A 14,929-nucleotide genomic window follows, 5' to 3' on the forward strand; every position below is an offset into this window, starting at 1 on the left:
TTACCTGGGACATTTCTCTGATAGAGGTAAGGCTGGTTAGGGTTAGTTACCTGGGACATTTCTCTGATAGAGGTGAGACAGGTTAGGGTTAGTTACCTGGGACATTTCTCTGATAGAGGTAAGGCTAGTTAGGGTTAGTTACCTGGGACATTTCTCTGATAGAGGTAAGGCTGGTTAGGGTTAGGGTTAGTTACCTGGGACATTTCTCTGATAGAGGTAAGGCTGGTTAGGGTTAGTTACCTGGGACATTTCTCTGATGGAGGTGAGACTGGTTAGTGTTAGTTACCTGGGACATTTCTCTGATAGAGGTAAGGCTGGTTAGGGTTAGTTACCTGGGACATTTCTCTGATAGAGGTAAGGCTGGTTAGGGTTAGTTGCCTGGGACATTTCTCTGATAGAGGTAAGGCTGGTTAGGGTTAGTTACCTGGGACATTTCTCTGATAGAGGTAAGGCTGGTTAGGGTTAGTTACCTGGGACATTTCTCTGATAGAGGTAAGGCTGGTTAGGGTTAGTTACCTGGGACATTTCTCTGATAGAGGTGAGACTGGTTAGGGTTAGTTACCTGGGACATTTCTCTGATAGAGGTAAGGCTGGTTAGGGTTAGTTACCTGGGACATTTCTCTGATAGAGGTGAGACTGGTTAGGGTTAGTTACCTGGGACATTTCTCTGATAGAGGTAAGGCTGGTTAGGGTTAGTTACCTGGGACATTTCTCTGATAGAGGTAAGGCTGGTTAGGGTTAGTTACCTGGGACATTTCTCTGATAGAGGTGATACTGGTTAGGGTTAGTTACCTGGGACATTTCTCTGATAGAGGTGATACTGGTTAGGGTTAGTTACCGGGGACATTTCTCTGATAGAGGTAAGGCTGGTTAGGGTTAGGGTTAGTTACCTGGGACATTTCTCTGATAGAGGTAATGCTGGTTAGGGTTAGTTACCTGGGACATTTCTCTGATAGAGGTGAGACTGGTTAGGGTTAGTAACCTGGAACATTTCTCTGATAGAGGTGAGACTGGTTAGGGTTAGTTACCTGGGACATTTCTCTGATAGAGGTAAGGCTGTCAAGGGCTCTCATCACACGGTCATAGTCCTTTTTCTGAAATGAACCACAATCATCATCATCACAGCAGTCAATCTAATAAAACACACCACCCTTCTAACCTACAGCCTACCAGACAGCAGGGTGATGATGCATCATAGGCAGTACTGCACCACTTTAAAAAGGACAGTTCAATTCAGCAGGAATCAACAAAAACAACAACAGTCCTCTGAGTATTCAAGTCAATGGTTTTCTATCAGACAATCACCTTAGCCTTATAAATCTTCAAGTAAATTTTTTTGGCCTGTGCCTTAAGGTATATGATAATAATTAGCTTATTGCCCTTTACCCTCGAGTTGAAAGCCTAAGGCTTTTAGTAGGTTCAGGGTTAGTAAACCATACCCTGGGGTTGAAGGCCTAAGGCTTTTAGTAGGTTCAGGGTTAGTAAACCATACCCTGGGATTGAAGGCCTGTTAGTAGGTTCAGGGTTAGTAAACCATACCCTGGGGATGAAGGACCTGTTAGTAGGTTCAGGGTTAGTAAACCATACCCTGGGATTGAAGGCCTGTTAGTAGGTTCAGGGTTAGTAAACCATACCCTGGGGTTGAAGGCCTGTTAGTAGGTTCAGGGTTAGTAAACCATACCCTGGGATTGAAGGCCTAAGGCTTTTAGTAGGTTCAGGGTTAGTAAACCATACCCTGGGGTTGAAGGCCTGTTAGTAGGTTCAGGGTTAGTAAACCATACCCTGGGTATGAAACACTTTTTAGTAGGTTCAGGGTTAGTAAGCCATACCCTGGGGTTTGAAGGCCTGTTAGTAGGTTCAGGGTTAGTAAGCCATACCCTGGGGTTTGAAGGCCTGTTAGTAGGTTCAGGGTTAGTAAGCCATACCCTGGGGTTGAAGGACCTGTTAGTAGGTTCAGGGTTAGTAAACCATACCCTGGGGATGAAGGCCTGTTAGTAGGTTCAGGGTTAGTAAACCATACCCTGGGGTTGAAGGCCTGTTAGTAGGTTCAGGGTTAGTAAGCCATACCCTGGGGATGAAGGCCTGTTAGTAGGTTCAGGGTTAGTAAACCATACCCTGGGGATGAAGGCCTGTTAGTAGGTTCAGGGTTAGTAAACCATACCCTGGGGTTGAAGGCCTGTTAGTAGGTTCAGGGTTAGTAAGCCATACCCTGGGGATGAAGGCCTGTTAGTAGGTTCAGGGTTAGTAAACCATACCCTGGGGTTGAAGTCCTGTTAGTAGGTTCAGGGTTAGTAAACCATACCCTGGGGTTGAAGGCCTGTTAGTAGGTTCAGGGTTAGTAAACCATACCCTGGGGTGAAGGACCTGTTAGTAGGTTCAGGGTTAGTAAACCATACCCTGGGGTCGAAGGCCTGTTAGTAGGTTCAGGGTTAGTAAACCATACCCTGGGGTTGAAGGCCTGTTAGTAGGTTCAGGGTTAGTAAACCATACCCTGGGGATGAAGGCCTGTTAGTAGGTTCAGGGTTAGTAAACCATACCCTGGGGTTGAAGGCCTGTTAGTAGGTTCAGGGTTAGTAAACCATACTGTTAGTAGGTTCAGGGTTAGTAAGCCATACCCTGGGGTTGAAGGCCTAAGGCTTTTAGTAGGTTCAGGGTTAGTAAACCATACCCTGGGGTTGAAGGCCTGTTAGTAGGTTCAGGGTTAGTAAACCATACCCTGGGGTTGAAGGCCAGTGCCTGGGAGTCACACGGATCCACCACGGAGGGATACGGCTCAAAGATGACCACTTTCCTGGGAGACTCTAGAGCAGACCTACACATGGACACCAACAGATCCACCACCTAGGAAACAGGAGGACTGGTTAAACTGTGTGTGTGTGTGTGTGTGTGTGTGTGTGTGTGTGTGTGTGTGTGTGTGTGTGTGTGTGTGTGTGTGTGTGTGTGTGTGTGTGTGTGTGTGTGTGTGTGTGTGTGTGTGTGTGTGTGTGTGATGTACCTGAGCTCCGGTGGCAATCTCGTCGGCTGCCTCGTTCATCACCCCCAGTGTTTGAAAGGCAAACACACACAGTTCCCGCTCGCACACCGTGGGCTGTGGGGTGGGTACACCACATAGATGGGATCAGATCATCAGGACGCATATCTTGTTATACCTTGTAGCTACATTGTAATAAATGGTTGTGCTGCTCATTTGCGATCAAGTGGATGTTCGTTCCCATTCCCTCCAGGCTGGCCTGCCACCCGGGCGCCCGTCGGACCCTGGCATTTGTGCGACAGCGCTTTTGGTGGCCTACCATGGTCACGGACGTGTCAACATTCGTCGTCGCTTGCACAGTTTGTGCACAGAACAAGACTCCTCAGCAAGCTCCGGCTGGTCTCTGCCAACCTCTGCCTGTCCCTCACAATCCCTGGTCTCACGTCTCCCTGGACTTTGTCACGGGTCTTCCCCCCCGTCTGATGGCAACACCGCCATCCTGACCGTGGTGGATCGGTTCTCCAAAGCCGCCCACTTCATTCCCCTCCCCAAACTACCCTCTGCCAAAGAGACGGCCCAGCTCATGGTGCAGCACGTCTTCCGGATCCATGGTCTGCCCGTAGACATGGTCTCCGACCGGGGTCCTCAGTTCTCGCCCCAGTTCTGGAAGACATTCTGCATTGGGTCGTCGGCCAGCCTGTCCTCCGGGTTCCACCCCAAGTCCAACGGCCAGTCGGAGCGAGCCAACCAGAACCTCGAGACCACCCTGCGCAGCCTGGTCTCCGCCAACCCCACCATCTGGAGCCAGCAGCTTATGTGGGTCGAATATGTCCGCAACACCCTTCCCTGCTCTGCCACGGGCCTATCTCCCTTCTAATGTTCCCTGGGGTATCAGCCCCCGCTCTTCCCTGAGCAGGAAGTGGAGGTCGGCATACCTTCTGCCCAGATGTTTGTCTGCCGCTGTCGTCGTACCTGGAAGAGAGCCCGGTCGGCCCTTCTCAAGACCACCTCCAGGTACCGACGACAAGCGGATCGCCATCGGACCCCGGCTCCCCGGTATCATCTTGGGCAGTAGGTATGGCTCTCCACCCGGGATCTGCCCCTCCGGGTGGAGTCTCGCAAACTGTCCCCCCCGGTTTATCGGCCCTTTCCCCATCTCCAAGATCATTAGCCCCTCTGCTGTTCATTTTCAGTTGCCCCGTACCCTTCGTATACACCCCACCTTTCATGTGTCCCGTATCAAGCCCATATCTCACAGTCCCTTGTCTTCCATTTCCAGGCCCACCCCTCCTCCCCGCGTCATCGATGGCCATCCGGCGCACACTGTGAGACGCCTCCTGAGTGTTCGACCACGGGGCAGGGGTTTCCAGTTCCTGGTTGACCGGGAGGGTTATGGCCTGGAGGAGAGGTGTTGGGTCCCCGCTAGAGACATCCTGGACCCGCCCTCATCGCCGACTTCCCCCACCGACACCCCGATCAACCAGATATGCGCCCAGGTAGGACGTCAGGTGGCGCCCCTAGGGGGGGGTATTGTCATGCCCTGATCTGTTTCATCTGTCTTTGTGCTTGGCTCCACGCCCCACCAGGTGTCGCCCATCTTCCCCATTATCCCCTGTGTACTTATACCTGTGTTCTCTGTTTGTCTGTTGCCAGTTCGTCTTGTTCGTCAAGCCTACCAGCGTTTGTCCTGTCAGCTCCTGTCTTTTTCCCAGCCTCTCTTTTTCTCGCCCTCCTGGTTTGTGACCCTTGCCAGTCCTGCCCCTGAGCCTGCCTGCCGTCCAGTACCTTTGCCTCTGTTGCTGTAATAAACATTGTTACTTCAACACGGTCTTCATCTGGGTATTACCTTATCCTGTTAATATCATTAGGACTCAGGACAGTGATCTATAGCCGTATCATTAGGACTCAGGACAGTGATCTATAGTCATATCATTAGGACTCAGGACAGTGATCTATAGCCGTATCATTAGGAGGACTCAGGACAGTGATCTATAGCCGTATCATTAGGAGGACTCAGGACAGTGATCTATAGTCGTATCATTAGGACTCAGGACAGTGATCTATAGCCGTATCATTAGGAGGACTCAGGACAGTGACCTATAGTCGTATCATTAGGAGGACTCAGGACAGTGATCTATAGCCGTATCATTAGGACTCAGGACAGTGATCTATAGTCGTATCATTAGGACTCAGGACAGTGATCTATAGTCGTATCATTAGGAGGACTCAGGACAGTGACCTATAGTCGTATCATTAGGAGGACTCAGGACAGTGATCTATAGTCGTATCATTAGGACTCAGGACAGTGATCTATAGTCGTATCATTAGGAGGACTCAGGACAGTGATCTATAGTCGTATCATTAGGAGGACTCAGGACAGTGATCTATAGTCGTATCATTAGGAGGACTCAGGACAGTGATCTATAGTCGTATCATTAGGACTCAGGACAGTGACCTATAGTCGTATCATTAGGAGGACTCAGGGCAGTGATCTATAGTCGTATCATTAGGAGGACTCAGGACAGTGATCTATAGCCGTATCATTAGGAGGACTCAGGACAGTGATCTATAGCCGTATCATTAGGACTCAGGACAGTGACCTATAGTCGTATCATTAGGAGGACTCAGGACAGTGATCTATAGTCGTATCATTAGGAGGACTCAGGACAGTGATCTATAGCCGTATCATTAGGACTCAGGGCAGTGATCTATAGTCGTATCATTAGGAGGACTCAGGACAGTGATCTATAGCCGTATCATTAGGAGGACTCAGGACAGTGATCTATAGCCGTATCATTAGGACTCAGGACAGTGATCTATAGCCGTATCATTAGGAGGACTCAGGACAGTGATCTATAGTCGTATCATTAGGAGGACTCAGGACAGTGATCTATAGTCGTATCATTAGGAGGACTCAGGACAGTGATCTATAGTCGTATCATTAGGACTCAGGACAGTGATCTATAGCCGTATCATTAGGAGGACTCAGGACAGTGACCTATAGTCGTATCATTAGGAGGACTCAGGACAGTGATCTATAGCCGTATCATTAGGACTCAGGACAGTGATCTATAGTCGTATCATTAGGACTCAGGACAGTGATCTATAGTCGTATCATTAGGAGGACTCAGGACAGTGACCTATAGTCGTATCATTAGGAGGACTCAGGACAGTGATCTATAGTCGTATCATTAGGACTCAGGACAGTGATCTATAGTCGTATCATTAGGAGGACTCAGGACAGTGATCTATAGTCGTATCATTAGGAGGACTCAGGACAGTGATCTATAGTCGTATCATTAGGAGGACTCAGGACAGTGATCTATAGTCGTATCATTAGGACTCAGGACAGTGACCTATAGTCGTATCATTAGGAGGACTCAGGGCAGTGATCTATAGTCGTATCATTAGGAGGACTCAGGACAGTGATCTATAGCCGTATCATTAGGAGGACTCAGGACAGTGATCTATAGCCGTATCATTAGGACTCAGGACAGTGATCTATAGCCGTATCATTAGGAGGACTCAGGACAGTGATCTATAGTCGTATCATTAGGACTCAGGACAGTGATCTATAGTCGTATCATTAGGAGGACTCAGGACAGTGACCTATAGTCATATCATTAGGACTCAGGACAGTGATCTATAGTCGTATCATTAGGAGGACTCAGGACAGTGATCTATAGTCGTATCATTAGGAGGACTCAGGACAGTGATCTATAGTCGTATCATTAGGACTCAGGACCGTGATCCACAGTGATTCTCCTAAAGCCTAGGGTTAAAAAAGTCTTCTGTCTGGTACATCTAGGGTCAAAACAGTCTACTGTCTGGTACATCTAGGGTCAAAACAGTCTACTGTCTGGTACATCTAGGGCCAAAACAGTCTACTGTCTGGTACATCTAGGGCCAAAACAGTCTACTGTCTGGTACATCTAGGGCCAAAACAGTCTACTGTCTGGTACATCTAGGGCCAAAACAGTCTACTGTCTGGTACATCTAGGGACAAAACAGTCTACTGTCTGGTACATCTAGGGTCAAAACAGTCTACTGTCTGGTACATCTAGGGCCAAAACAGTCTACTGTCTGGTACATCTAGGGACAAATCAGTCTACTGTCTGGTACATCTAGGGTCAAAACAGTCTACTGTCTGGTACATCTAGGCATCTATGTACCGTAGACTGTTTAGCCCTAGGCATACCGTGAGTGTGTGCCGTGCGTGCCCGCGTCTGGCGTGTGTGCACATATGTATGTGTGTGTGCGTGTGTGTGTGTGTGTACTCACGCGAAGCATGGGTCCGTTCTGGAAAACGTGCGGTTCGTCACAGACCACACAGAACTCATTCAGGACCGGAGTCCTCTGCTCGGCATACTCCATGGTCTGAAGAGACAACACAGCAGAACACATCATAGTGGATCAAACCACCCGTTGAAGAATGCCTTATTACGGGGGGGGGCTAAAGTAAACTTTAAGGTTTTCTATAAGGCGGCAGTATTTACCTGGACAAGGAAGCCTCTGTCTCTTATAGGAATGGACTTGGCCCCGTTGTTTGGCTATAGAGGAAGAGAGGGCTTTTTAGTAATAAGCAGCTTTGACAGATATGAGTTAAACACCTTTATAACTATTACATTTATTATTTTACTTGTCTGTGCACCAAAATAAGTTAACTATTCATGTTTCTAATATGACAAATAAGCAACAGTCATATCGTGAGAGGCCAACTGACCGGTGGTGGCGTAGCGAGCGAGGGGGCGAGGATCCCGATGAGCCCTGAGGTAAGAGAGAGCCGCCTCCCCTCGGACGGAGACACAGAATCCTTGAAGATGTCCACTGCTTTGCCCATCTTGGTACTGCTGGAGTAGGACCTGCAGTAACATGAAGGCACTGATGAGGTAGTAGGACCTGCAGTAACATGGAGGCACTGATGAGGTAGTAGGACCTGCAGTAACATGGAGGCACTGATGAGGTAGTAGGACCTGCAGTAACATGGAGGCACTGATGAGGTAGTAGGACCTGCAGTAACATGCACTGATGAGGTAGTAGGACCTGCAGTAACATGAAGGCACTGATGAGGTAATAGGACCTGCAGTAACATGGAGGCACTGATGAGGTAGTAGGACCTGCAGTAACATGCACTGATGAGGTAGTAGGACCTGTAGTAACATGGAGGCACTGATGAGGTAGGAGGAGCTGTAGTAACATGGAGGCATTGATGAGGTAGTAGGAGCTGTAGTAACATGGAGGCACTGATGAGGTAGTAGGAGCTGCAGTAACATGGAGGCACTGATGAGGTAGTAGGAGCTGCAGTAACATGGAGGCACTGATGAGGTAGTAGGAGCTGCTGTAACATGGAGGCACTGATGAGGTAGTAGGAGCTGCAGTAACATGGAGGCACTGATGAGGTAGTAGGACCTGCAGTAACATGGAGGCATTGGTGAGGCAGTAGGAGCTGCAGTAACATGGAGGCACTGATGAGGTAGTTGGACCTGCAGTAACATGCATTGATGAGGTAGTAGGAGCTGCAGTAACATGGATGCATTGATGAGGTAGTAGGACCTGCAGTAACATGGAGGCACTGATGAGGTAGTAGGACCTGCTGTAACCTGGAGGCATTGATGAGGTAGTAGGAGCTGCAGTAACATGAAGGCACTGATGAGGTAGTAGGACCTGCAGTAACATGGAGGCACTGATGAGGTAGTAGGAGCTGCAGTAACATGAAGGCACTGATGAGGTAGTAGGACCTGTAGTAACATGGAGGCACTGATGAGGTAGTAGGAGCTGCGGTAACATGGAGGCATTGATGAGGTAGTAGGAGCTGCAGTAACATGGAGGCATTGATGAGGTAGTAGGAGCTGCAGTAACATGGAGGCATTGATGAGGTAGTAGGACCTGCAGTAACATGGAGGCACTGATGAGGTAGTAGGAGCTGTAGTAACATGGAGGTATTGATGAGGTTTGTATTGTTGTCGTTAATTTATTCGTGTTTAATGTATTAACTGGTGCAAACACATTTCTCCTTTGTCGGATTGTAAATTGATCAATTCAGGCGCTACTATGGGTTTCTATGAAACGAGGTGCTCATCTGGGTAAAGAGATGGTGATAACATCTCTCAAAAAAGACTGCGACAACAAAAGTATTTTTCTAAAGCTATCTCGTCTAATAAAAGAGCACCTGTGCATTCTAAAATACTTGTGTTGTTGCGGAGGATTTGGGAGATACCATTACCCTCTCTCTTTTGTTGTTGTTGTTGTATTATCTTACCTGCTGAGTAGGTGGTGGTGGTGTTTCAGTCCATCCAGCTCCTCCGTCCTGATAGAACCAGAGCACGATCTACTGAGCAGCCTGTGGTGCTTCAAACCTCCTCCGAGACTACCTCCTCCCCCACCGGCGTGCTCACAGCGAGGGTCGCCGGAGCACAAGCGGGGCAGGAGCTTGTGGGGAGCGGGGCGGAGGTCCTCCGGTTTGACCAAAGCCGAGCAGGGCCTGCCCAGGATACGGCGGGGTTTGAGGGGCAGGGGTCCGGGGCAGGGCCCTCCTCCGTGGTCCATACGGGGGTCTGTGCTAGACAGGGACTGGCCGAGGAGACGGTGGGTGGTCTTAGTTCCAGGGACCTCCGCCTCAACCTGCTGTTTGATGGTGCTGGAGCAGGTCTGGCCGAGGAGACGGTGGGATTTAGAGACGCCATCTTGTTCCGGCTTCAGATTCTTCTTGCTCTTGACACAGCCAGGAGGCGGGTAGCTGGGAGATCTGGGGAGAAAATGAAGATAACTTGATTGTCCAATGTGAGGCAGTAAACCCAGGCTCAATTCTGCCTAACCAATCAGAGAGCAAGGTGGAGCTACTACCATATCATACCTATCTGATCCTTTCAGACACAGTAAATGCCTATTTGGTAAGGGATAAGAAATGTCTGTAGTTTAATTATAATGACAGACCGGTTCATATCAATAATTCTGTTTAGGGTTGCAAAATTCAGGTAACTTTCCTGAAATTCAGAGGTTTCCTAGAAATCCTGGTTGGAGGATTCAGTATTTCCTGGATGGAGAATTCAGTATTTCCTGGATGGAGAATTCAGTATTTCCAGGCTGGAGGTTTCAGTATTTCCTGGTTGGAGAATTCAGTATTTCCTGGATGGAGAATTCAGTATTTCCAGGCTGGAGGATTCAGTATTTCCTGGATGGAGAATTCAGTATTTCCTGGATGGATAATTCAGTATTTCCTGGATGGAGAATTCAGTATTTCCAGGCTGGAGGATTCAGTATTTCCTGGTTGGAGAATTCAGTATTTCCTGGTTGGAGGATTCCATGTTTCCTGCTTATTCCCTCCTGATCCCGGAAAACTTCCAACCAGGATTTCTAGAAAACCAGGGAATTTTGGGATAGTAACCTGCATTTTGCAACCCTACTTCTGTTAGACATCAAATGTCAGTGTTGTGAAAACGACAGTGCTTATGTTTCTCTGACCTGCGGAGGGTTGAGAAGATGTGGAGGGGAGATTTGACCTTCTTCTTATTCTTGTTTTTGTTGTGAAGGGAGTTGAGCTTCTCTTCACTTTGGTGTTTCCACTGCTGGGTAACAAATGTCTGCATTATCCTGGAGAGAAACAAGGAACAAATGTCTGCATTATCCTGGAGAGAAACAAGGAACAAATGTCTGCATTATCCTGGAAAGAAACAAGGAACAAATGTCTGCATTATCCTGGAGAGAAACAAGGAACAAATGTCTGCATTATCCTGGAGAGAAACAAGGAACAAAATGTCTTGCATTATCTGTGTATTACATTGTAACAAGTAATATGAGTCCTCTAGTGTTTAAAGCTACTTAGCACCACCAAAACACTTACTTCTTCAACTGATGTCCCAGTCCAAACCGGTCCTTAGTCGATACCTGGAACACATCCACCGTGGGGACTGGGGAACACAATACATATTTCATGATGGAAACATAAAGCAATCCAATGTAGACAGTCTAGTGGTGTGGTTTAATATGTCACTGCATGCAGACAGTCTAGTGGTTGTGGTTGTGTGTTTGTGTGTGTGTGTGTGTATGTATGCGTGTGTGTGTGTGTGTGTGTATGTGTGTGGTTGTGTGTGTGTGTGTGTGGTTGTGTGTGGTTGTGTGTGTGTGTATGTATGTGTGTGTGTGTGTGTGTGTGTGTGTGTGTGTGTGTGTGTGTGTGTGTGTGTATGTGTGTGTATATGTGTGTGTGTGTGTGTGTGTCTGGTACCTGGTCCATTCAGGTACTGTGTCAGAGAGCAGTGGAGACGCACGATCACCGGCTCCCAGCGGATCACGTCCCATGCCAGGGCGATTTCCTCCTGCGAAATCAAAACAGGGCAATAGGACGTAGCACACAATATTCAGGGACCCATTTTAGCTTGATCCGCTTACTGCCCTAACATGTCCTACCACTCCTGAAATATAACTTCTGCATTTCTAAACTAAGTATTCAAAGCATAAACAATCTCAGACATTTTCTTTTCACCCCCCTGCTATGTCCTTTCTGCCAGACATTACAGACACGGTATTTTACAGTGATACGCTACTACATTACTAGCAAATCAGATCAAATCTTACCAGCCCATCTTCCATTGCTTTAGGAGATGGAATGCGAGCCAATGAGAATGGCATGAATGGCATCATACTTACATCTAGGAAACTGACGTCGATGTGCAGATCAATGTCCACATCATCAATCGCACCGTATTCCCTACACAATATAAAACATATGACCACATTACTGTTTCCATACATCAGAACATATGAACATATTACTGTTTCCATACATCAGAACATCAGAACATATTACTGTTTCCATACATCAGAACATCAGAACACATTACTGTTTCCATACATCAGAACACATTACTGTTTCCATACATCAGAACATCAGAACACATTACTGTTTCCATACATCAGAACATCAGAACACATTACTGTTTCCATACATCAGAACATCAGAACACATTACTGTTTCCATACATCAGAACATCAGAACACATTACTGTTTCCATACATCAGAACATATCAGAAAACATAAAACATATATCTCAATATGATGTCCTGAATAAACAACTGATTGAAGATGATGATACATGGAATCCATTTCAAGTCAGTCACATTAGAAACTGATTATCTCAACATCGCAACACCTCAACACCTCAACACCTCAACATCTCAACATCGCAACACCTCAACATCAACACCTCAACACTTCAACATCTCAACACCTCAACATCTCAACACCTTAACATCTCAACACCTCAATACCTCAACATCAACACCTCAACATATCAACACCTCAATACCTCAACATCTCAACACCTCAACATCTCAATACTTCAACATCAACACCTCAATACCTCAACATCAACACCTCAACATCAACACCTCAATACCTCAACATCAACACCTCAACATCAACATCAACACCTCAACATCAACACCTCAATACCTCAACATCAACCCCTCAACATCAACACCTCAATACCTCAACATCAACACCTCAACATCAACACCTCAATATCTCAACACCTCAACATCTCAATACCTCAACATCAACACCTAAATACCTCAACATCAACACCTCAACATCAACACCTCAATATCTCAACACCTCAACACCTCAACACCTCAACATCTCAACACCTCAACATCTCATCTCAATACCTCAACATCTTAACATCTCAACACCTTAACACCTCAACATCAATACCTCAACACCTCAACATCTCAATACCTCAACATCTCAATACCTCAACATCTCAACACCTCAAAATCTCAACACCTCAACACCTCAACATCTCAATACCTCAACACCTCAACACCTCAATACCTCGACATCAACACCTCAACATCTCAACATCTCAACAGCTCAACACCTTAACACCTCGACATCAACACCTCAACATCTCAATACCTCATCTCAATACCTCAACATCTCAATACCTCAATATCTCAATACCTCAACACCTCAACACCTCAATAAACATCAACACCTCAATATCTCAACATCTCAACACCTCAACATCTCAACATCTCAATACCTCAATACCTCAACATCAACACCTCAACACCTCAACACCTCAACATCTCAACACCTCAACATCTCAACACCTCAATACCTCAATACCTCAACACCTCAACATCTCAATATCTCAACACCTCAACATCTCAACACCTCAATATCTCAATATCTCAATACCTCAACACCTCAACATCTCAACATTTCAACACCTCAATATCAACACCTCAATACCTCAACATCAACATCTCAATACCTCAACATCAACACCTCAACATCTCAACACCTTAACATCTCAACACCTCGATACCTCAACATCAACACCTCAACATCTCAACATCTCAATATCAACACCTCAATACCTCAACATCTCAACACCTCAACATCTCAACACCTCAATAACTCAACATCAACACATCAATACCTCAACATCAACACCTCAACATCAACACCTCAACATCTCAACACCTCGACATCTCATCACCTCAACATCTCAACACCTCAACATCAATACATCAACATTTCAACACCTCAACATCTCATCTCAATACCTTAACATCTAAACATCTCAACACCTTAACATCTCAACATCAATACCTCAACAGCTCAATACCTCATCTCAATACCTCAACATCTCAATACCTCAACACCTCAATACCTCAACATCAACACCTCAATACCTCAACATCAACACCTCAACATCTCAACACCTCAACATCTCATCTCAATACCTCAACATCTCAACACCTTAACACCTCAACATCAATACCTCAACACCTCAACATCTCAATACCTCATCTCAATACCTCAACATCTCAATATCTCAACACCTCAACATCTCAATACCTCAACATCAACACCTCAATACCTCAACATCAACACCTCAACATCAACACCTCAATATCTCAACACCTCAACACTTCAACATCTCAACACCTCAACATCTCAACACCTCAACATCTCAACATCATTACCTCAACATCTCAACACCTGAACATCTCATCTCAATACCTCAACATCTCAACATCTCAACACCTTAACACCTCAACAACAATACCTCAACACCTCAACATCTCAATACCTCAACATCTCAATACCTCAACACCTCAATACCGCAACATCAACACCTCAATACCTCAACATCAACACCTCAATACCTCAACATCAACACCTCAACATCTCAACAGCTCAACACCTTAACACCTCGACATCAACACCTCAACATCTCAATACCTCATCTCAATACCTCAACATCTCAATACCTCAATATCTCAATACCTCAATACCTCAACATCAACACCTCAATATCTCAACATCTCAACACCTCACCATCCCAACACCTTAAATCTCAATACCTCAACACCTCAACATCTCAACACCTCAACACCTCAATACCTCAACATCAACACCTCAACACCTCAATATCTCAACATCTCAACACCTCAACATCTCAACACCTCAATACCTCAACACCTCAACATCTCAATACCTCAACACCTCAACATCTCAACACCTCAATATCTCAATATCTCAATACCTCAACACCTCAACATCTCAACACCTCAATATCAACACCTCAATACCTCAACATCAACACCTCAACACCTTAACATCTCAACACCTCAATACCTCAACATCTCAACACCTCAATATCAACACCTCAATACCTCAACATCTCAACACCTCAACACCTCAACATCAACACCTCAATACCTCAACATCAACACCTCAACATCAACACCTCAACATCTCAACATCTCAACACCTCAACATCTCAACACCTTAACATTTTAACACCTCAATATCAACACCTCAATATCTCAACACCTCAACATCTCAATACCTCAACACCTCAACACCTCAACATCAACACCTCAACATCAACACCTCAACACCTCAACATCTTAACACCTCAACATCTCAACACCTCAACATCT

At 46.2% G+C, this 14,929-nt stretch overlaps 1 protein-coding gene across 2 annotated transcripts in view; it reads right to left on the reverse strand.

Annotated features, from left to right (window-relative positions):
• The window catches only part of LOC115165049 (protein mono-ADP-ribosyltransferase PARP8-like), a 95,668-nt gene that overhangs the window by 23,776 nt on the left and 56,963 nt on the right, over positions 1-14,929 (reverse strand). For both annotated transcript variants that reach the window (XM_029718080.1, XM_029718079.1), the window contains exons 8-18: positions 11,618-11,678; positions 11,196-11,286; positions 10,812-10,878; positions 10,433-10,561; positions 9,231-9,716; positions 7,695-7,833; positions 7,468-7,521; positions 7,253-7,348; positions 2,996-3,088; positions 2,716-2,841; positions 1,029-1,094 (exon numbers count right to left, since the gene is read on the reverse strand). In XM_029718080.1, coding sequence (XP_029573940.1) covers positions 1,029-1,094; positions 2,716-2,841; positions 2,996-3,088; positions 7,253-7,348; positions 7,468-7,521; positions 7,695-7,833; positions 9,231-9,716; positions 10,433-10,561; positions 10,812-10,878; positions 11,196-11,286; positions 11,618-11,678 — 1,408 coding nt within the window. The remainder of the gene's footprint in view (positions 1-1,028; positions 1,095-2,715; positions 2,842-2,995; positions 3,089-7,252; positions 7,349-7,467; positions 7,522-7,694; positions 7,834-9,230; positions 9,717-10,432; positions 10,562-10,811; positions 10,879-11,195; positions 11,287-11,617; positions 11,679-14,929) is intronic.

Source organism: Salmo trutta, chromosome 27 (assembly GCF_901001165.1).
Source record: "Salmo trutta chromosome 27, fSalTru1.1, whole genome shotgun sequence".
Taxonomy (NCBI): Eukaryota; Metazoa; Chordata; class Actinopteri; order Salmoniformes; family Salmonidae; genus Salmo; species Salmo trutta.